Source organism: Neltuma alba, unplaced genomic scaffold, assembly GCF_004799145.2.
Source record: "Neltuma alba isolate B1F8T4 unplaced genomic scaffold, ASM479914v2 tig00011897_pilon, whole genome shotgun sequence".
Lineage (NCBI taxonomy): Eukaryota > Viridiplantae > Streptophyta > Magnoliopsida > Fabales > Fabaceae > Neltuma > Neltuma alba.
In genome coordinates this window covers 185,957-208,748 of record NW_021636495.1, presented here as the reverse complement: position 1 = coordinate 208,748, position 22,792 = coordinate 185,957, and the positions used below count along the sequence as shown (strand labels likewise).

The 22,792-nt window shown below is 33.5% G+C and overlaps 2 protein-coding genes across 2 annotated transcripts; both read left to right on the top strand.

The window, feature by feature from the left end:
• Positions 1-232: 232 nt before the first annotated feature.
• On the top strand, positions 233-14,467 carry LOC114719188 (uncharacterized). The gene is made up of 3 exons (XM_028904648.1): positions 233-284; positions 13,205-13,663; positions 13,717-14,467. Exons 1-3 carry the CDS (start codon positions 233-235, stop codon positions 13,860-13,862), a joined length of 657 nt encoding a protein of 218 aa, XP_028760481.1. The 3' UTR covers positions 13,863-14,467.
• A 5,053-nt stretch (positions 14,468-19,520) lies between these two features.
• On the top strand, positions 19,521-22,637 carry LOC114719189 (heat shock factor protein HSF24). Its single transcript, XM_028904649.1, has 2 exons — positions 19,521-20,129; positions 21,685-22,637. The coding sequence occupies exons 1-2, from the start codon at positions 19,926-19,928 to the stop codon at positions 22,381-22,383; spliced, it is 903 nt and encodes a 300-aa protein (XP_028760482.1). The 5' UTR covers positions 19,521-19,925; the 3' UTR covers positions 22,384-22,637.
• Positions 22,638-22,792: the final 155 nt, after the last annotated feature.

Sequence of the window (22,792 nt, the reverse complement as noted above, 5' to 3'; positions counted from 1 at the left end):
ATGAAATGAACTTTGAGAAGATTTGAAAAGATATGTGATTGTTACCTATGACGGTTCAGACACTCAAGGCATCTGGAATCCAGTTGTTCTCATTATCATCATCACCTGTTGAAACTTGGCATCAAACTCCTCACGCATCGTTTGTATCTCTGCCTTGTGTTCTTGACTAAGTTGAGCTCGAACTCTCTCCATTTCTTCTTGTAATTGCTAGTCAAGCTCCTTTTTAGATACCATGTCTGCGGAGAATGAACTAGTACTTCTTCATGAAGCAGGGCCAAAGAACTGTTTAATGCTAATCCCTTTAGGGCCCCCTCTAACTTAATTGGGACAGTCGACCTTTACAATCACAGTGGCTAAGATATTCATCCATCCATGAGGAACAAACGTACCTTGGGATACTTACTCCTCAAATGTATCCCGTAACATTAAAGCAGCAAATTTAATTTAAGATAATGGAAAAAAGCAGTTAATGAAGCATAATATTTGATATTACTTACAATTCTCTTAGCAACAGCAGCAGTCTTTGGAGTGATATATTGACCTTTTTTAACCCTCGTCGTCTTTTATTTTTCTTGGTGAGAAGGACGCTGGATGGGTGGAATAACTCTAATAGGGTCTGAAGTAGTAGCCATATGTGCAGCTTGCAACTGCTCCTCCATCATACTTCTTTCTAACCCATTATACCCTCCACAATACATGGTATGTGGGTACACATTCAACTCAGATATTTGTTTATTCTTCCTACTCAGTACCTATGACAATGAAACAAATTTAACATAGTTAGTTTAGTTAAATAAAATATAAATTCATTTATAACTAAGTTTGAAGAAACCAAACCTGAAATGTAAGGACTTCCCGTTGCTTTGCAAACCTCTCCCATGCCTCATCACTAATAAAAGAGTATCGATCCTTAGGATACTTGCCCTTTTTTTTTTCTACGGAGATACTCTCTTATAAGCATATATTTAAAATCTCTCCACCGTTTATCAAGTTACTTTAACACACGATGTTTCATCTCCTTTGTTGCGAGAATATCAAATGTAAGCTATAATAAAATACAATAGAGTTAGAAGTAAATAATCAATTATAATTGAAATAAATAGAGAAAAAAATTCTTAATGTACCAAAATATCCTCCCAAAGCTTGTTCTTCATATTTTCCTCTATCATCCTCTAATTAGGAATGTCAATTCCAATCTTACTACGTGTTAGATAACCCACATAACTATTAAACTGAGTCCTTTCAGGACCTACAGCCTTCAAATTATTATCAAACTCTGTTGTTATCCTTGTGGGCTGTGTAGTCTCATCATGCAAAGCCAACTTCTTCATACATGTCGGCCTTCTACCCCTTTTCTTACTACCAAAAGAGTTGTCGTCACTGATAAAGCCCAATTTTTATATATTTTGTCTCACATTAATTTAGGATTTAAATGATAATTTTGAGCTTAATTGGATTTTTATGCATTATTGGATAAATTGGTTGATTTTTGGATTTTGCATAAAAACTGAGATTTTGGATTGAAAATATGAATATTTTGTGATTTCCTATTTTTGACTTATAATTAATTTTTCTATTTCTATGGAAATAAGTCTCATGTTTTTAGAAAGATTATTTCTAGAAAGTTTTGCAATTTCTTGCCTAATTTTTGTGCATATCTTATATTTAATTTTTGATTATATTTGGATATAATCTACATTAATGGATGCACTTAAATTCTTGTAGGTCAAGAAAGGGTACATAGGAAATCTAATGGTGCAAGATTGTTTCTTGGGATTTAAACACAATCCAATGGCTAATATCAAATGGGTCAATTAATTACTAATGGGCTTGAGTTTTGGATCCAAGAGAATTTCCTTTTCTTCCATTAAAATAATCCCTCCAGCCTACGCCTAGCATCACTCTCTCCTTCTCCATTCAGACACGCACGAACAAAATTCAATGCCAAGATCTCTCTTCCTTCACCGATCCCTCTAGTCTGACGCCTTGCACCATATTTCCTTCGTTCCATGTTCAAAAAAAAATCACCGTCCTCTCTCACCATCATTAATTCACATCCTCTTCTTTCTTAATCCACGTACAATCCACATAATAATCATCTTCTCTTCTTTACTCCTCATGGTTGCGGCATCTAATGACTTTGGAGGGAAGATAATTTTCATGGAGGCTTAAGCTTGCTAGGGAGGCAACTTGGGAGGAGCATAGATGAAACTTGAGTATTCGGCTAGCACTTGAAGACCACGGGGAGTGATATTCCATTTATCCTTTTAATTCAAGGACTTGAAATTATTTAGTTTTAAATAATTTTAAGTTGTATTTTTGTTGAGACAATTTAGTTCTAGATTGTCACTTTTATTCTTAGATTGGATTGATATTTGGATCTTATTTGTGCTGAGATACTTGTTGGAATTTATATTTATGAACCATTGCATTGTTAATTGAATTTATAACTGAGTTTTCATTATGAGTTTAATTATCAATGTGGTTTGAATTGCAAAATTTGGGTTCTTTTGCCTCTTAATTGTTTAATTAAGTTGGTTAATTGTCTGATTGTTTAATTGGATAATTTCAAACATAATTTCCAGAATTAATTTGAATTAATTTCATTGGTTTTAATAAGCTTAATTAGCCATCCTTACACTGTTATGAGTTCTCTAATGGTTTAAGGGTTTTGAAATTGAGAGTTTCCTTTATTTCAAGTAGGCAATTAAGTTTATTAATTCCTCTCTCTTATCACCTCCCTTTAGTCTAATTAACTGATTAAGGTTATGAAAGTTAAATCCATGCGAATCCTAAGTTGTCCCCTCTGCCTTACTGAAGAGAACTTCTCAATTTTCACTTGTTAATTTTCTTTGCTTTTTAGTCAATTTTCTTCATTTATCATTTTAATTTTTTCCAAAAAAATCCCCCCCCAAAATTTGCATTGCATTCATTTAAGTTTAATTTATTTTCATATAGATTTTAGGACATTTGCATCTTTCATTTAGAATTAGAATTTTACATTTTAGTTTAGGTCCAATTTATTGCATTTTTTTTATCACCTAAATTTTTACCTAGAGAAACCCATAACTTGCTCCTTGAAAGTAATGACCTAGGTCGATCCTAAACTACAAATTAATTAGGGCCTAGTTTAATTGAGTGCTTTGACGACAGAGGCATCATTAGTCGCCAGAATCTTGTTGATCGGATCTGTCCATTTCCTGTTCACATAACAACCAACAAATGTAAGAATAAGAAACATCAAGTAAATTTAATAAAAAACATCATATTATGAATAAATAATGAAAAGATAATAAATGATAAATATCAAATAAATTTAATAAGAAACATCAAATAATTTATTTAGGCCTTACAATGATTATCATCCCAAATTCCTTCACAATGATCATTCCTAATAATATAGTCATCATCTACCAAATCTAATTTAGCTGTTTTAGGTTGAGTGGCTGTGAAAGGTAGGGTTTTGTCAAGATTGGACTTTGAGTTACTATCATTTCCACTAACTCCTTGCCTCTTACCTTAGAGCATGATGGACAATTTTTTCTTTGCTAAATTAATGACATAAAATACTTATTTCGCTTGACTTGCTAAAATAAATGGCTCATTTCTATATCTAACCCTCCCAAGATCAATCGAAACAAATCCAAGTTCTTCATCTTATAATAGCCCCCGTAACAAATACACAATTACTTAATTCCAAAATAATAATTAATTCTTTAATAACCAATATAATCGAAAGGGTTAACCAAAAATATTTAGGTAGTAACTATGGAGGAAGAATAAATCATATAATTAAAAAAAACTACCATAGTCATAAAAGACTCCATTAATTACTTGAAAGGTCAACCATAGTAAAAAGAACAAAACTAATCAAGTAGAAGTCTATCATAGTTATCAACAATTCGCATCTATTATAAAGCAGTAGTCACTATTTCATAATAGCCAAAATGATTAATATAACAAGAAATAACCAACACTTGATTTTCATGGATATGCCAAATCCATTAACAATACTCTGGGATCTCAAAATACAACTGAAACAAGTCATAAATAGGCTAGGGCATTTGAAGTCTGTCAAAATAAGTACCACTATTGCCCATATCAATCGCAACTAGAATAAAAGTCACATATATCCAAAAAGGACTTCGCCCAACAGTATAACCCTAGAATACAGCAAGAAAAACTCAAAATATGTTAAGTATAACAAAAGGACCCTAAAGTTTGGCAATATACATCAATCAAAGCATGTATGACAAAACAGAAGCAATACAGAGAGGAAAGAAAAAATCAAGACTCGGACAACTTCCCCTTGGGACCAACACTTGAACCCTTGCCTGAAAAATATTAAATAACCACGTGGTGAGACAAATTGACCTAGTAACCACAATTCCAATTCAACAAGTATACATAGAGTGATTCCAAGATAATTAAGCAGGTAAAGTACAATCTCAAATAATAGATAGAGTAAACATCTTTACAAAAACAATATATAATAATTCAAAAGTAACTTGCATGCACAAAATTTCATCAACTGTCCTTATAACCTCCTTGTAACATTTGACAAAACCCATGGGCTATTCACACATAACAGGATTCGTCTCTTTAACAAGACTGCACCAAGCTCTCCAATAATGAGGTATAACTTAGCCAAAAGTTACAGAGCTCATATTGGACCATGAGTTCTCTTTCCTTAGAATACGGAAAGGTGTCATGTCCTTGGACTGACCCTTAACCAACCAAAGAAAGGGTGATACCGAGGGCCCTAAGAATATTAAAGCCAGCCACTAGGCACCAAGTGACAGCTATACCACTTGGTATAAAATAATCAAACCTCCCACAATTATATTTCAGCACAATCCAATACAGCTTTATAAGCATTTCACCCATCCAATTCCACATAATCTAATATTCATAAAGTATTCTCAAATTCAATAATCAACTTTTATTCAACATCAACAAGATAGTCACAAGATATAATAATTCATGCCCACTTAACTAATAAATTTATAAAACATAAATTTATATATATTGTTCACTTTTTATACGTAAATCACCATAATATATAATGATAACATTTTTAATACCAACACATGCTTATAATCACATCAACAAGTATACAAGGGAAATTAGAAAGTGATTACCTCAAGTTCTTGACACAAGAACTAAAATAGGAGGATTCAAGACTCAAGAGCCCAAACCAAACTCACTCTATAATAATAAATTTATAAACATATATTAATAAAAAATAATTAATATAGCATTGAAATAGTTTATTAATTAAATCCCCATAATTGGCTCACTTAAAGAAAATATTTTTCAGAAAAAAAGAATAATTCATCTATTCCTCCAAACATCCTTCCAAATAACAAATCCTAAAACTTCTTAACTCTATTCCATTTATCAAAATTATTAATAAGGTGATTCCTTCCAACTAATCCAAAAATCTTCCAAAAGTGCTTACTTTAATTCTAAAAAAATAGCCATATATTAACCATTCCTCATTTCATCATTACAATGCTATTTCCTTCTTCCATTAATCACCTCTCACTCACTAGAATCATTAAATTTTAGCATTTTTTTCAATTTATTCCAAACACCCAACTTTCACAAGTTAAAGTCTCTCCAAAAATCATCAACATTTTTATTCCAGCAAAAATCCTTAAAGTTCAAGTATTGAATCTTCAATATAACCTCTAATAAACTAAATTAAGAGATCAATTTTGAAATTAATATCCATTAATCACCTCTCACTCACTAGGATCATTAAATTTTAGCATTTTTCCCAATTTATTCCAAACACCCAACTTCCACAAGTTAAAGTCTCTCCAACAATCATCAACATTCTTATTCTAGCAAAAATCCTCAAAGTTCAAGCATTGAATCTTCAATATAACCTCCAATGAACTAAACTAAGAGATCATTTTCGAAATTAATATCATCATTATCACAAATCAAGATTTTCCAACCAAACCGTAATTTACATTTCTTCAAATCAACCATTTAAATAAAAATCTAGGTCATAAGACTCCTATTCTAACTTATAAGCTCCATTAATATCATAAAAATAAGTTAGAAGCCTCAAAAATTAAAAATTAAAAAACCCTAACAAATTTTATTTTTCTGCCAAAAAATAAAAAAATAAAAAGAAGCTAAATAGGAAAAATAGGAAGAAAATAGCTTACCTAAGTAATTTAGATGAGACCCAAGAAAATCTCTTCTTGCTCACATCCTCTACCTTCCTCTCATACTCACTCACCTACTATTACGGCGAAGAGACGACGCACCAGAGGAATACGAATGAAGCAAAAAGGGGGAAGTGTTTGAAAGTAGGGGTACATGTGACCCCCACTAATAAAATGCTTTGCTATAAAATACATATAGATATATATATATATATATATATATATATATATATATATTAATAAAAGAGCCACGGCCCAGGGGGATTAACCCCCCAAATGGGTGGCCCATTTGCCTTTTTATTATTTTCTTATTTTAATTAATTTTTAAAAATTTATATATATAATAATTTTTTTAAATATATATTTTTTAAAATTTTCATTTATTTATTCTTTTCATAATTTATATGTATACCACAAAAATTATGATTTACAATTTATTCAATAAGATTTAATTTTAAATATTATTAATTAATTTTATACCCATATAACTTAAATCCTAAAATAAAATAAAGGAAAAATTGGAATGTTACACATTTACTTGCACATCATTACTATTAACCCTATTATATTTGAAGATGAAAACTTTAAACTTGGTATAACTAATCTCTCATATCTCTTCTATTACTCCATAATAGGATATTAACTCCAATGTTGGGTTTTTATCTTTTGAACTGGAAAAATGCATAGTTTCGGTTACTACCATCACCCCACTATTCTACATAGTACTCTTATCATCTTGCATTTTTGTGTAAAATAAATAACTATTTATGTCATATCCGTCCCAACACAAAACCTCAAAACGAGACCTTGCGGCTAATCTTTGTATTGTCTCAGAAGGATTGTCATTCTTTAACACTTTTTGTTTGAAACACTTTGCAGATGACTTATTATGCTTATTAGCTGTTTGCATATCATTCTTTCTTGGATTCAAGTTTTTCAACATATTCTTGTGAGCATCTAAGTAAGGCAAAACTTTATCCGTATTGTTTAAAATATATAGATGTGCTGCATTACAACTTCATGAAACATGGACCTAACTATGACACCCCGTGTTCCCTTGCTTCTCCCCATATTATATCGAGTTTCAGAAAGTCCAATTGCCTTTACCCTATCAAGAGATACGTTACAAAACTCAATTGCCTCCTCAGCTACATATCTCTCAACAATTGATGCCTCAAGCTGATAAGAATTCTTAGAGTACTGTTTTAGGATTTTTATATATCTCTCAAATAGGTACATTCACCTTAAACACACAGGGCCATAAAGTCTTATCTCTTGCAAAGATGAGCTATCAAATGGACCATAATGTCAAAAAATGATGGAAGAAAGTGCGTTTCTAATTAGGAGAGGATCACATAACCTTCATGCTCTAATTCATCTAACTTAGTAGGATCAATAACTTTGCTACAAATAGCATTAAAAAACATACAAACTTTCGTAATAGTGATTCTCACATCGTTTTTCATAATACCTCGAATAGCAACTAGAAGTAATTATTATATCAACATGTAACAATTGTGAGACTTCATTCTCATTATCTTCAAATCTTACATTGAAACAAGCTTCCTCAAATTAGAAGAATAACCTTGTGGCACCTTAATGCTATTCAAAAAACCACAGAAACTCATTTTCTCTTCCTTTGATAATGTGTGCACAGCTGCATGTAAATAAGCCCTCGTACCCTCTTTTTCTTGTGGGTAGAAGAGTTTTCTTATTCCAATTTTGACTAAGTCCCATCTTGCATTAATTCTATCCTTAGTTTTTCTACTTACGTGTAAAAGTGTACCAACAAGGCTCTCATATATGTTTTTCTCCACATGCATTACATCTAGACTATGCCTCACATTAAGACTTCGCTAATATGGAAGATCGAAAAAGATAGTTTTTTTTCCCAATATATTCTTCTCATCGGCAGTCTTCTTTTTCTTTTTGCGAAAGATCACATTAACTCTCTCCATCTATTGATAAACTTCTTCTCCAGTTAATGTTATTGGAGCCATTTGATATTCTTGTGAGCCATTAAATGCCTTCTTCAACCTACGATAATGGTGGTGCCGACTAAAAAACCTTCTATGACTAAGGTAGATCGTCTTCCTTCCATATTTGAGTTGCATGTAGTGAGTGCCTTCTTTGCATATCGAACATGCTATGCCCATTAACATTATATCTTGACAAATTTTCATATGCTAGAAAGTCATTTATCAGGTGAAGATCATGACACGTAAATTAAAGGTCTCTTGTTTATATGCATCAAATACATCAACACCTTCCTTAAGTACTCAGTTAAAGGTGCCAAATATACATTGATATTGTTTCCTGACTGTTTTGGCCCCGAGATCATCAAAGATAACATGATATACTTTATTTTCATACATAACCAAAGAGGTAAGCTGTAAATTACCAAAGAACTGGCCAAGCACTGTGTGTGCTACTAAGATTACCAGATTTCTTGCCTCACCACCGAATTGAGAAAATTTATGATCTATTGCTTTCCATTGAGGAGAATCTGTAGGGTGACGAAGTTTTTCATGACATATTTTCTCATCAGAATACTATCTCAAGTTCTTTGCTTCTGTGGCATTAGCAAATAAACACTTAAACTGTAGTATTATTAGAATATATCACAATACTTTTAAAGGAGGACTTTGGTCATCTCATTATAATCACCACCATCTTTCTTTACATTGTATCTTGAAGTGCCACATTTAGGGCACTTATTCAACCCTCCATACTTATTTTTGAACAATATACAGTCATTAGGGCATCTGTGTATCTTCTCATATTCCAAACCCATTGAACACAATTTTTTTGCCTCATACATTCCTTTTGGAAGCAAATTTCCCTTTGAAAGAATATCATTTAACAGTTCGAGCAATTCTGTGAAACTAGTATCGATCCAACTATTTTTTGCTTTCAAGTTCATCAACTTCAACATAGTTGTCAACCTTGTATAGTCATCTTTGCACCCTGGGTACAAAGGCGTCTCTTTATCACTACACAAGCTTCCACATGTGGGAGAGAACTATGCAAAGGACTCAGAGCTTATGTCACGGAACATATCGGAAATTCTATTACCAAGGTTATCATTCATAACCTTCTCTTTTTCAGACAGTGTAGTCTTTCTAATTTCGTCATGCCATATACAATTTGTATATCTCAAATTTATTTTATCACAAATAAGATACTCTTTTATCTCAGGAATACTCTACGGACTATTGTTTAAGCATTTGACACAAAAACAACAATACAAGCCATCTTTTTTACTAGGGGCATTTCTCTGAGCAAGTTCAAGAAACCTTTCAAACCCATCTTCATATTCTTTACTAATTCTTTTAATTTTCACCCAACTACGATCTATTATTTTACAGAGTCAATGAGCATAATTGCACTGTCAACTCAATTCTAGCTGCTTAATTCAAATATTCAAATAAATAAAGTAATCAAGTGTTAGTCAATAAATTAAAATTGACTAACACTTAATTATAAATTAAAAGGAATGCCTTTTTATTTTATAATTTTTTTTACAGAATTTCCCTTTAAATATAATAAGTTTCAAATTATTTAAACAATGGACAAATCAATCGATCAACAAACTAATAATATAATAAACAAATACAAGATAAATTTGAAGAACTGTAACTAACAAAACAAAAATAACAATTTAATCTCAAATCAATTCAATGAATAAAGATTCTTAAAGCTAAAACTTCTAAATCCAAAACGAGAATACAAACGATATCCATTTGTCATAAAATTTTAAACAATACTTTATCATTAATCAAAGTTTATAACGGAAAAAAAATTGGCTAAAACACTTAACAAATTATTTATTGGTAAATTCTCAAGTTTATTACAAAAATTTGAAAAAAAATCGAAATAAAATTATCAAAAAATTATTAAAAAAATTAAAAACTTAAGTACTAATCAACTTTGAACATTTAAACATGTTTCTGATGCCATGTATAGAAAGTAACTAAGGTTTTCTAACTCTAAATGTCACCAACCAACCCCTCAAGCACATAAGATATGCAAAATAAACAATGCAAGATATCCAAAATGTAAAACCAATTAACCTATTTGAAATACAATAGATTTCTATTATCAAAACATCCAAGACACTAAGAAAAAATGAAAAGAATGAAAGAAGAGAAACCTCACTCAGTATAAGACGATTAAAACGTGAGAAGAGGCAACAATCATGATGGAAGACGGTAGAATACGGCGAAAATCAACCACAATGCCAATAGAGGACCAAACACGGCAGAAAACAGTAGGGATTTGCTAGTATAGCAATTTGGGTGGTGGGACAAAGGTGGGCCATGGTGCACTGGACTATGAAACTACAAAAAGAGAACGCGTGATAGGGTTATGTTTAAAACTTTCCATAGTGGTTATTAAGATAACTACCGTGGAAAGTACTTTTAATGGAGGTATTTAATTCAACTGGCATTAAAAACACTTCTCACGACGGTTGTCTTAATAATTGTTGTATAAAGTTAACCGTCAAGCTATTTGTTTACAAAACTGCTATGGTCCTTTTTTTTAACGGTGTTTTTTTTTAACTACTGTTTTTTCCCGACGTTATATGTCTTCTTTTTTTTGTAGTAGTAGTAGTAGTAGTGATGATGATGCATGTCAATATCGTTGTCAACCACACCTAATTCACGTCATTTCCCGCTTGTTTCATTTTTAGTAAGTTTTTGAGTTCGAGCCTTATGAATGAAAAACTTGTTACTAAAAGAGTTTTACATTTATATGGTCTAACGCAACTGGATTAAAATTAACAAGCTTAAATGTGACTTTCAAAAATCAATTGATGATCTTAAAAAAAAAAAGATTTTTTTTAAGGATCTTCCATTTTGATTACTTAAATTATCTTTAATGCGTGGTTCGATTTTCAGCATTATATGCACGCGCACACATGGTCTCAGTAGTAATCTTCTGCGTAAGGTACGTATATTGATACCTTGTCTTGCAACAAAGGCAAGGCTAATTGTGTATTCTCAGTCTTAATTAAAAGTCACTCTAATATTTTTTTAATTAATATTATGAGATTAACAATCCAAGTGAGAGATTGATATGACTACTATTTTGAGTAGCTGGGTGTAATGTCATGGTCAAACAAATACTGACAACTAAAACAGATTTATTACGAAATTAAAGGGCTACAACATTGTATTGAACACATTTTTGGCTTAATGAAGCTTAACCCGACCCTTGGATATGGAAGTATTACGCCCATAAATCAAGACAAGATACTGAATCTATACTCTATAGTGCGCTCTCTTTGTCATACAGTTTTACTTTTACATACAACCTATGATCCTTAATATAAGAATTAGCTGACTAATTTGAGTAGATTAAGAAAACTTATTAAGTTAGCTAGAACTACTTATTAATCCTTAATACGGTCTAAGTGTTGTCTTCCTTAAAATATCCTTACTAATAATATGTGTTAGCTAGAACTACTATTTGATAGAATTTTTAATGTGTGCAAATATTACAAGGACTATTTAAAAAATATATATAAATATGAAAGACAAAGTAAATTAAGTTCTTGTATTTAGAACCAAATTAAAAGTCAAACTGACTCTTATATTAAGGATCGGAGGTAATATTGATGATTAAAAATTTTAAAACACAGAATAAAGTAAAAGAAGGTCAAATGATCGGATTCAAATTCAGCAATTTGTAATGTCGTCCCTATAATTAAACGAAGCAGTGTTATTTGATGAGAAAAATTTGAGATGCATGCCTTTACAGTGGAACAGGTTGATATGATGAAACCCTTTTGTTTAAAATACCAGTCTTTAGAAAGAGTTGATTCCTCTTCAATTGACTTTATTCTCTCAAGCTAGCAGTGCTTAATTAAATGACTAAGAGAGCCAATCGCTCATTAATAAGTGAGCTTCATCATGCATATGTTAAGCCAACCCTCACATCCATATGAAAATTAGTAATTATATATGTGTGTGTGGGTCATTCCCTCTCTCTCGCGCGCGCGCGCGCGCATATATAGAATATATACAGCGCAGTATAATTAATTATATTGCTGCTGTTTGATGAGTGGGAAAATGACGGGAACACACCACCGCTCCACTCCTTTAATTTGAGTTGACCCCTTCCTTAATCGCCAAGGCATTATGATATTATTTTGTGGAGCTGAGTTACATATAATAATTAATTTTCATTTTTCTAACTAATTAACCTGCTCACTCATTCGAGGGCTATATCCTCTGCTCATTATTATAAGCTTAAGATCAAATCTTTGGCATGCACATATTCCCCTTCATTTGATATATACATATATATATATATATATCATTTGAAAACAAAAGCTAGTTCTTGTATACTCATTTTGCCAGCAATTATATCCCAAGTGACCCTATCTATTATGATAGATGCTTTGCCCACATAAGCAACTCGGTTTTTAATTTGCTGTGCTAAGTGCTAACGTTATTGTTCCCTCCACTGGTCTTTATTATAAGCACATAAAAATAATTTTACGTAAATTAATAAGATTAATTTAAATTAGTTATTTCTAGTAAAATATTAAAATTAGCTTCAACAAAGATTATTATTTAGATGAATTTGGTTAATTATTTATACAATTTTATAATTATTATGTTTAATTAGTTAGTAAAATATTAAAATTTTATAATGTTGTTTAGAAGTGAATCAGGATCAAGACATTGTATGTACGAGGACATATATAATATCTTGTAAGCAATAAAAAGGATGATTTTGGGGTGAGCTAATAACTTTGCGTATAATCCATATATATAACAATTATCCCGTGTGTCCCCCAGCTGAGGCCTCTTGCTTGGGCCGTAGGCTAACAGAGCCCCCTGCTTTGCATTGCGAGGGCACGCAGATCGGAGGAGGGCGAGTACAGGTCATGATGACGTGGACCAATGAAGCAGGCGTAGAGGGCACTCCTGGGCCCAGCACCTCACCACCTCACATCCTTAAAAGCCTCAGGCCTCGCCACTATTCAAGAGCGACCAAACAAACCTAATAAGCCATAGCGTCCCCTAACCCACCGTGCGAGGTCTCTCGACCCCCGCACAACCCCAACATTCAGGGGCTGTGCTCGGGGTCTCTAACGCCCACACCCTTGTGTGAACCGCACGCGCCACCGCGGATTGGTGCTGAGCCTCTGTACAAGCAGCGATCGTGGTCGCCCGATGCGTTCCGCGACGAGGCATGGCTTCGACGTAAAGGGAACTGGAAGAATAGGAGGAGCAAGAGCGTGACCGACGAGGACGTGGACGAGCTCAAGGCCTGCATTGAACTGGGCTTCGGATTCGGGTCATCACGGGAAGTTGAACTGGATCAGCGTCTTTCCGATACCCTGCCAGCTCTTGAACTCTACTACGTTGTCAGCGAGAACTACAGGTCAACGATGACAACGACGCCGTCTTCTGATTCCGATAGTCCCTCTCCCCTCGGCAGTCCCCACACCACCATATACGCTCGAGGTACACAACATTGTACATATATATATCTTAGTTTTTATTCTTCAATTTGGCAGAGTGGGCAATATATAATAATGAATCTGATAATTGTGTATCTGGTTGGGACTGTGACGAAGGGGAAAATCCACAAACGGTGAAGTCAAGGTTGAAGCAGTGGGCTCAGGTGGTTGCTTGTGCGGTGCGTCAAAGTTCTTCAGGCTGATATAAATGAATAATAATGAAGCAGCCAATAATTACATATATGAATTGGCCAGACATAAATTAAACCTCTTTTGACAATGATCCTCCACCAATCACGGGGCTGATATTAACTACCCAGTTGTCTAAGGCAACCTTTTAATTAGTTGTATGTCAACGTGGAGCTGTCGGCAGTTTCTACTTTACGAGCTTTGTCTCTGTTTGTGGGCGTCTTTCTTTCATCACTGTGTTCCATATGCGTGTGGGGTTCAAGGTAGGCTTCATTAAGGCATAATGGACTGTTTATGACCCTTTTTTTCTTTTGTGTATCACTTCTGGGCTGGCCGATGGCTGCTTTTGATGAGATGAGGGTTTGCAGTTAAGTGGGAAATAAATGAAGAATTCTGGAGCAAGAGCTTTTATTCTCCATCTGTTTCGTACCAGAAAGTGGGGACTTGACATTATATTTTAGGCGCGCAGCTTTGAAAAGTTGGGCCATTGCTACTCAAGTAGAGAATATATATTGCGACTTTGCTTCATCACGAGTCTCTAGAATAACACATGTTAATGATGCTACAAGTATTCTTATATTCTCTGCTTTTATTTAATAAAGTTAAATAGATAAAATCATTTCTCTCGGATTACACCTTGACAGAATAGGATTTATGTGAAAGGAAAAAATTACATAAGATATACATACATGCTTCACTAGCATGGCATCGTTTACAACAACCAAGAACAATTATGGCGTCTCATTTACTTTGGATTTTGGAGAAGGATGCTGTGAATATTACTGCTGTACTCTCTACTAGTAATAGTTGCAGATCCACTACTATGGGCCGTGTTGGAATAGACTAGTTATTAAAAATTCTTTCTTTTGTTAAAAAAAAAAACAATTGGCATAATAAAAAGGGAAAATTGCAAATAACTATCTCACAATATGTAAAATTGTGATTTGGGACCTTGAATTTGAAAAATAGCAAATAAGGATCTGGTCTTACTTTTGCAAATATAAAATGTGGGTAAAATATCTGAAATGCCCCTCAGTCAAATTGTGATTTGGTCTATTAAAGTTGTCATTCGCTTAAATGAACTTGTTATTTCCCGGGTCTTTATTTGGTATTTTCCAAATTGAGAGTTCCAAATCATAATTTTACATATTATGAGGTCTTTATTTATAATTTTTCCTAATAAATATCGCTCATGCATTTACTTATAAAATACTCAATTTCCAAAATTCAGAGCCAATTAAGTAACTGATATTTTCAATACAAAATAAGTGCCATCATCCAGAAAGGAACTGAAATTGACCGGCGGTGTTCAAGCTCCAGTAGGTGGCTGCATAAAAATAACATTTTAAAAATTTAAACTTTTAATAAGTAATATTTTCAGTACAATAATTAGTATTATTTTTAACGTGTTTACTCTTTAGCTTAGCCGCAATTTTTATTTCAGAGAAGCTAATCGAAATGTTTTGTTTCAAATAACTAACATAAAAACAAATCAACAGGTAATTAAGAGAAAGAAAAAGACGAGAATGAGGGATTGATATATGTGTGTGTGTCTGTGTGAATTATATTAAAGGGATGTTGATTTTCCTAAATATCTCACAATTTATTTTGGCTAAAGTACACATCAATCCTTTAATATTATACAGGATTCTAATTTAGTCTTTTAACTTTAAAAAGTGTACTTTTAGTTTTTTAACTATAAAATTACTATAAAAAAATAACATTGAGATCTTAAATATTGATAAAACATTTTCAAATGCTAATATATTAAGTTTAAATTTCAAAACAACTATGATTGTTACAAAAAAATATTATTAATGCCTAATAATTTTAGAGTTAAAGGACTAAGAGTATACTTTTTAAAGTTAATGACCAAAACAAAACTCCGTATAAAATTAAAAGATCAAATTAAATATATATTTAGCCATTTATTTTTTATTAAAAAAAGTTTAGTTTAGTCGGTCTTGGGACTGACTGGGGTTTAGGAAGGCTTCATGCTCAGATAACGAATAAAATTACTTACAACTTAATTATTGGTAAGGATATTTAAACCAATGATTATCCTATAAAATAATTACGTTAAAGAAACCGACAATTGTTAAGGATTTGACTACGAGAAGCCAAAAAAAGAAAAACAAAAGGAAAAAAAATAGAAACTTGGGAGAATTTTTTTAAGCTTAAATTTGGATTGGCGTAGTTGGAGAAAGGCGCCGCAAGGCAAAGAACAAGTGGTTTGTGTGTTCAAATTGGGTACGAACTTTGTTAGGAAGTTTCAACGTTCCTGTGGTCGTCACTATTGAATTGTAACTGTAAGCATCCTTAACATATTAATATTTTGTAATTGTCAACTTCATACAACTCTCCTTCTCTTTATCATTTGCCAATTATACAACTCTTTCATTCATCGGAACAATCTCATTGTTCACACACTCGTTTTAAATACTACGTCCCATCCTAAATCCTAAAATATAAGATTTAATTTATAATGTAAATTTAAAATTTCATTGTCTAACTGTTTTGTTAATCAGAGATTGAATCGGATGGCATATGACTACACTTAGATTGCTCACTGACAAAATCGTCACTGTAGCGTTAGTTCTCACCAAGTCGCACAACTTTAACTTGATACTTGATAGGCAAGTGGATGCTGGTAAGAAAGGAATTACTATTATTTAGCTTACTTTATGATTATTGGTTATTCACATAGTACTCCTCCGGTCCTTAATATAGGACCTAATTCTTGAGTTGGTTTTGATCCTAAATATAAGATCTATTTCTCATATTTATCAATTTTCTCTAAATTACCCCTATGGATACTCCCTTAACCATAATCAAATAGAAGAAGGAGATAGGGTATTAAGAAAGATGATTATGGTGTTTTAGGAAAAATGTGTCATTTTTCTTATAATTAACTAACTTACCTAACTTCCTTAATCTAATCAAATTAGTTAAATAGGTCTTATATTAAGGATTGGATGAGTATTAATTATTCCCACCACTAATTCTTAATATAAGATTAATTTAATTGAATCGCATGGATTATAATTAGCTAAAAACCTTAATTTTTTCCCCAGAAAAAGACGACATCATTTCGAAATCATCACTTTTAAAGAGCAGGCGGGTTTTGTTTTCCAAAACACTCTGGAATAAATTGCGTGCAAGTATCTTTGGTGTAACACATCATAAGTGACATATCGTGATTTAAAATAGGTCTTATGTATTTATGACTGATTAAAAAAATTAATATTTAGCACTGACACGAACAAAAATATCTTTGTTAAAACTGTTTTTGAAGGAAAAAGGTTAAAATTGTTTACATTAAAATTTTTAAAATCTATTCATTAAAAAAAAAATGTTAAAGCACTTGTCATTTTAGATAAGGCAAGTGAATGAACAACAATATTTCGGCGGTGGAGAGAAGTGAGAAAGCATGATGGTGGAAGGGCTCGATCATGGCTTAATTTAAGAAGGAACTTTCGCATTAAGTTGATGAGTAGCGAAACAGGATTACACATTTGATAATATATAATATTTTCCAACGAAAAAAAAGAGAAGTCGATAATATGGTAAACTAAAATAAAATAAAAAACGAAAACAATTGCATTGCTTATTTACGATATCCGAGAAGTTAAATTTGGATAATTCAACAAACTCATCACCTGTGTGTTTGCTTGGTGCATGGAACGAATCAGTATACTGTATAATGTACATTCCTGGAAATAATTGTCATCTTTGAAAAATATGATATAATGTATACAAGTATAATAAGCATATATGGCTAGACCCTGGTGGTTGGAATTAGGTCAATAATCTTATTGGTGTGGAAAGTTCAATGGAGGCAATCTAATTGGCTTTATTATATTGGCATCACAGTTTCCATTGTGAATTAGAGCGGACATTATCTAAACGGTTCGTTCTTAAAGTGTTTACAATGATAACATATACTACCTATGATATTTCATATAAAAGCTAGTTTAACATCTAATTTAGTTATAAATATAATATTTCAATCTACCTTGTCTCTCAAATTTATCCATTTTTTTCTTAAAGTAATCCTTGAAATAGTTTTACATGTTAAATGTTCCATTAAATGATAGTTTTAACTAATACACATGATCAGCTGTAGGTATTTTAGCTAGGAAAGATAAAATATATTTATTATAAATAACAAACTTAACAAAAAATTTTTAATCTACTCAAATTAATAAACTAACTCTTATTTTAAGTATCAGAGCTAATATTATTATATTGCCCGCAATACAATTCAAGACACTTGACAATGACATTCCATGTATTCCCACTTCCCCTGTTTCCACCGTCCTCCATCATGACCATTTTTTTTTTTAAACATGTCGGAGCGCATAAGAGATTTAAATGAATTTTTTTTTTGAAAAATATATCAACAGAGAAAGTGGATAACATAAACAAGCCTCTCCAGTCTTTGCAAAATACGCTTGAAGCAGAACGTGTAACACTCAAAAATGTTGGCAAAAAAAAAAAAGAAAAAAGAAACACATGAAACTCATTTATTTTTTTAAAAAAATTACCATGTCTCAAGTAAAAAGATTGAATGAAGAGATAGATATCGTAAAGCATTCGATTGCGAGATTAATTTATAAATGACTCAATTCCATTTATTGTAATAGAAACATAAATTGTTAAATTTGAAACATGGAATAATATTGATAGGTTGTATAAATCTTCACGTTTACCAACTTCTCGTGCTATATGTGCAGGCCCATATTAGCTTTTTTAATTTGTATATAACTTTATTAAGTTTTCGGATTTAAAATATATTATGCTTTGTTTAGAAACAAAAAAGAAACCCTAAACATTAAAATCACTAAATTTATCGATTGAAAATTATTTTAATCCGTATTGGCCGGCGCTCACCTTGCAATAGCCAACCCCCACCCTAATGAATTAAATATTAAATACATATTAGAAGAGGTACTAGCATATGGGAAGGAAAAAGATAAAAGATAGTGAAGTGGAAAACATTTAGAACGTGAGTGGCATCTTCCACTTTTGCTACAATGACTTGTCTAATTCAATGTCCACTGGCGTAAATAGAATGAGAGAAATGAAAAGAGTAGAAAAGTGGTAGAAAGCTAATATAATTACGCAGCCTAATAATATGAATGTTTTCCTCTAAACAGAAGATCGTAAGTTTAATATCGCTTATAACCTCAGATTACCTCTAGTTCAAGAAAGGGGCATTGTTGGGAAGAGTTAAGGAAGGCTAGTGGCAGTTAAAGAAAGATAAGAAGGGGGGAATATTAGAATGGAAGAAATAAAAGAATAAAAGAGGATGGAAGGATAACGACGAATAGAAGCAATATAAAGAAGAAAGGGGCAAATGGGAGTGGTAGGTGGAAGAAGCAAGGAAAAACCCTCTTTACCCACTCTTCCCCTTCTCAAATTCTATCCTTTCCCTGCGACTTTCTCAAAACTCCACGCGTCCTTCTCGTGCGTACACCACATTTCCATTTTTCTCAAACCCTGCGAAGCTTCCTCTTCCAAACAACATAATGCACTAGCAAGTCCCAGTGGAGGCCCCCCTCTATAGTTTATTAATTCCTTTTTATTATTATTATTAATTTTAGAGTTGCTCAATATTTCTAGAACCTACGTCACCTTGCCCCGTTTGGATCCGTTGGTATATATAACAGAGTAGTCTCGTGCAAGATAGGAGAAGGACGATATTTACTCGTACCTCTTTCTAGCTACGACGACTCTTTGATTCCGTTGTCGGAGTTATGGTATATTTTGTCCCTTCATCTCAAATTCTGGTTGCGGTTTGGATCCATGGATTCTGATCATCGCAGAAAGCCTTCCGATCACTTAGTTCACTCTCGATTCTTCCTCTTTGGCTTCTATTGCTGGGATTGGGAATTCTTGACGGCTCTTCTCCTCTTTAGTTGTTCTTCCTAATCAATCGCGATTCTCTGGCCGTTTGTTTATTCTATTTTTCCTGTACCGCGTCGGATCAATATAGTCCGGAATTTCAGATAGGAATTTGTTATTTGTTTCGAAAGAGTTCTTCCCTGAGAGAGAAACGCCGATCGAGGAGGGAAATGACGCAGCGGTCGGTGCCGGCGCCGTTTCTGACGAAAACATACCATTTGGTGGACGATGAGCTGACCAACGACGTGATATCGTGGAACGAAAGCGGCGACACGTTCGTGGTGTGGAAGCAAGCGGATTTTGCCAAGGATTTGCTTCCCAATTATTTCAAGCACAACAATTTCTCCAGCTTTGTTCGTCAGCTCAACACTTATGTATGTTCCTCTTCCCTCCTCTTAATAGGATTCTCCCCTTCTTTACATATTATTGGGATTGAATGCTTAGGCGTATATATAATTTACTACATTTAGATGATTAATAAGTTGTTATACGATAAACAAGATGACGTCGAGTTTCTGAAACGTACTGCAGAACCATGAACTATGGTTACAAAAGATGCTATTTAATTAACCAAAAGATTTAACTATGCCACTCATACTATTTTCTCTTCCAAATATAAATACAAGATTTAGTTAATTAATTTGAATAGATTAAAAAAATAAATTAAATTATTTATTTATAATAAATAGGTGTCGTCTTTTCTAAAATATCCTTGTTAATCAAGTATATTAGTTATAATTACTATTTTAATAAGGACCACCTTAGAAAAATATATACACATGAGAGACAAAATAAATTAAAGTCTTATATTTATAATTAAAATAAAAATTAAACGAGGTGGCCGGGGGTAGTATAACTGTAAAAGTTTGTTTCATCCGAATTTGGGGTTAGAGAAGGAGGCTTCTTTGCCTCTGGCATCCTCGATGTTCTGGGTCTCGGTTCCCGTTTTGGACCAGCTAGTCAAAGTAAAATTGATTAAGTAACGAGAAAAAAGGAAATTCTCTGTAACCTTATGTGTTAGTGGAGAAACACGCGTCGTTACGGCGTTCTGTTCTGTTAGGTGGTGGGGCTGGAATTTTTTTTGTTTGCATGTTTGAAAAAGTGTAGTTGGTATCTGTCAACCTTTTTTTTTATTTTCTCATATGGCCCAAAAAAATAACCAAAAGACTTTAAAAATCTTCTACATTATCGGTGGTTTCATCCGAATGTTTATTTTACTCAACGGATTATAGATGGTACCCTTTATATATATTTTGCCATCGTACTATATTATATGTTAATATATTAATTAGATGAGATAATTTTAATCATCTTGTTTTTCTGGTAAGAGGACAGCATGCCTTATTCACCAATTTAAAAAAAAAATACAAGAAATGTATATCCAAAAATTAAATAAATAATGAATGATTAATATGTTTTTATTGTTGTCTTAATTAAGTAGGAGACGATATTTGTCTAAATCATATTAAATGAGTTTGCTTTGATTGTGAGCCATCTCCCACGTCACTCTCAAGCTAGATAACTAATACTGCCAAATGTGAACAAGAAAGTATAAGCAGATACCGATTAATGTCACTCTCTCCGTGTTCATTAGAACCTTCGTGTTCTCATTTTCCATGATGGATGCCATATTTCTAGAGGTAGTTGCTCGTTTCGTACCTAACTCGCACAAGCACGTGCACGGGTAAGCTCACGCGTCGTTTTTCGGCAATATAATTCAAACTCTCTCGAAGTTGTCCGCCCCCATCGAAAAAGTCTCCAATTTGAGGGACCACTAAGCTAATTTAAAAAGCCTATGATCTAAGAAGACCCAAAAAAAAAAAAAATCAGGCAATCATGGAGAGTTATTATAAGGTTTATATGTTTTGTGCTGATGATATATTTGGTTGATTAAATACAATAAAATTGGTTGATGGGGGTGTTTCTCAGGGATTCCGAAAGATAGTCCCCGACAAATGGGAATTCGCGAACGAACATTTCAAGCGAGGACGCAAGGAGCTCCTCTCCGAGATCAAACGCCGGAAGAATCCCTCGCAACCATCGGCGCAGGCCTCCGGGAAGTCCGGAAGCGGCGGGGGCGGGAATTCCGCGTCGAACTCCGGAGCCGGCGACGACGTGGGGTCCACCTCCACTTCATCGACTGATTCGAAGAATAAGCCGGGGTCGGCGGAGACGAAAACGGGTGCAGAATACGCAGAGCTATCAGGAGAGAATGAGAAGCTGAGAAAAGATAATGAGATGCTGAGCTCGGAGCTAGCGGAAGCGAAGAGGCAGTGCGAGGAGCTGGTGGGTTTTCTGACGAAGTACCTCAAAGTGGGGCCCGATCAGATCAATCGCCTAATGCGGCAAGGAACAAGTGGGTCCAGCCGCGAAGAAGAAGAAGAAGAAGGACAAGAAGATGAGGACGAGACAAAGGCGGTAGGTGAAGGCGGAGAAAGTCTGAAACTATTTGGGGTTTGGTTGAGAGGTGAGAAAGAAACGACGAAGGAGGAGGAGGAGAAAATGAGGAGCAACGACCATAAGAAGAGAGGGCGAGAAGACCAGATGGCCTTTGCTGGGGCCCTCCCATCGAAGGGGCTGAAGACCGTGCATTTTGGTGCATCCCCTGTGAAGGTCATGATCAACTGAAGCCCACGCCTGTTGAATCTGCAGAATTACTATCGTCCCGTCCCTTTTCTATGTTTGTCTTCTCAAAGAAAAGATAAAGCCAAAGCATAGTGTGAGACGGGGTATGTACTATAGCTGCAATATACCACTCTTCAGCAATTAGTAATTAGCGAATGTCAATGTTTCGGGTTTTTCTATGTTTAAATTCAATAACATACGTGTTCCCATGGAAAACAAATGATTGTTGGTCAGCACGCAATGGATGGCTTTTGCACAAAAGTAGCTTGTTCAGTGTATTTACTTGGTAGCTTGGCGATGCAGATCAAGTGGAGATCGTTCCGATCAATAATTCAATTATTAGAAGTTTTAAAAACGAAAAACAGCCTTCTCAGTGTGTTTAATCAAATGTTGTAGGAAAATGAGTTGTGTG

Bases quoted from the DNA above. Each gene is read 5' to 3' on its own strand.
- LOC114719188 (XM_028904648.1), top strand. From the start codon at position 233: ATGTCTGCGGAGAATGAACTAGTACTTCTTCATGAAGCAGGGCCAAAG. The intron at 285-13,204 runs GTTTAATGCTAA...AAACCTAATAAG, and splicing joins TGAAGCAGGGCCAAAGAACT to CCATAGCGTCCCCTAACCCA. The intron at 13,664-13,716 runs GTACACAACATT...TCAATTTGGCAG, and splicing joins CACCACCATATACGCTCGAG to AGTGGGCAATATATAATAAT.
- LOC114719189 (XM_028904649.1), top strand. From the start codon at position 19,926: ATGACGCAGCGGTCGGTGCCGGCGCCGTTTCTGACGAAAACATACCAT. The intron at 20,130-21,684 runs GTATGTTCCTCT...GGTGTTTCTCAG, and splicing joins TTCGTCAGCTCAACACTTAT to GGATTCCGAAAGATAGTCCC.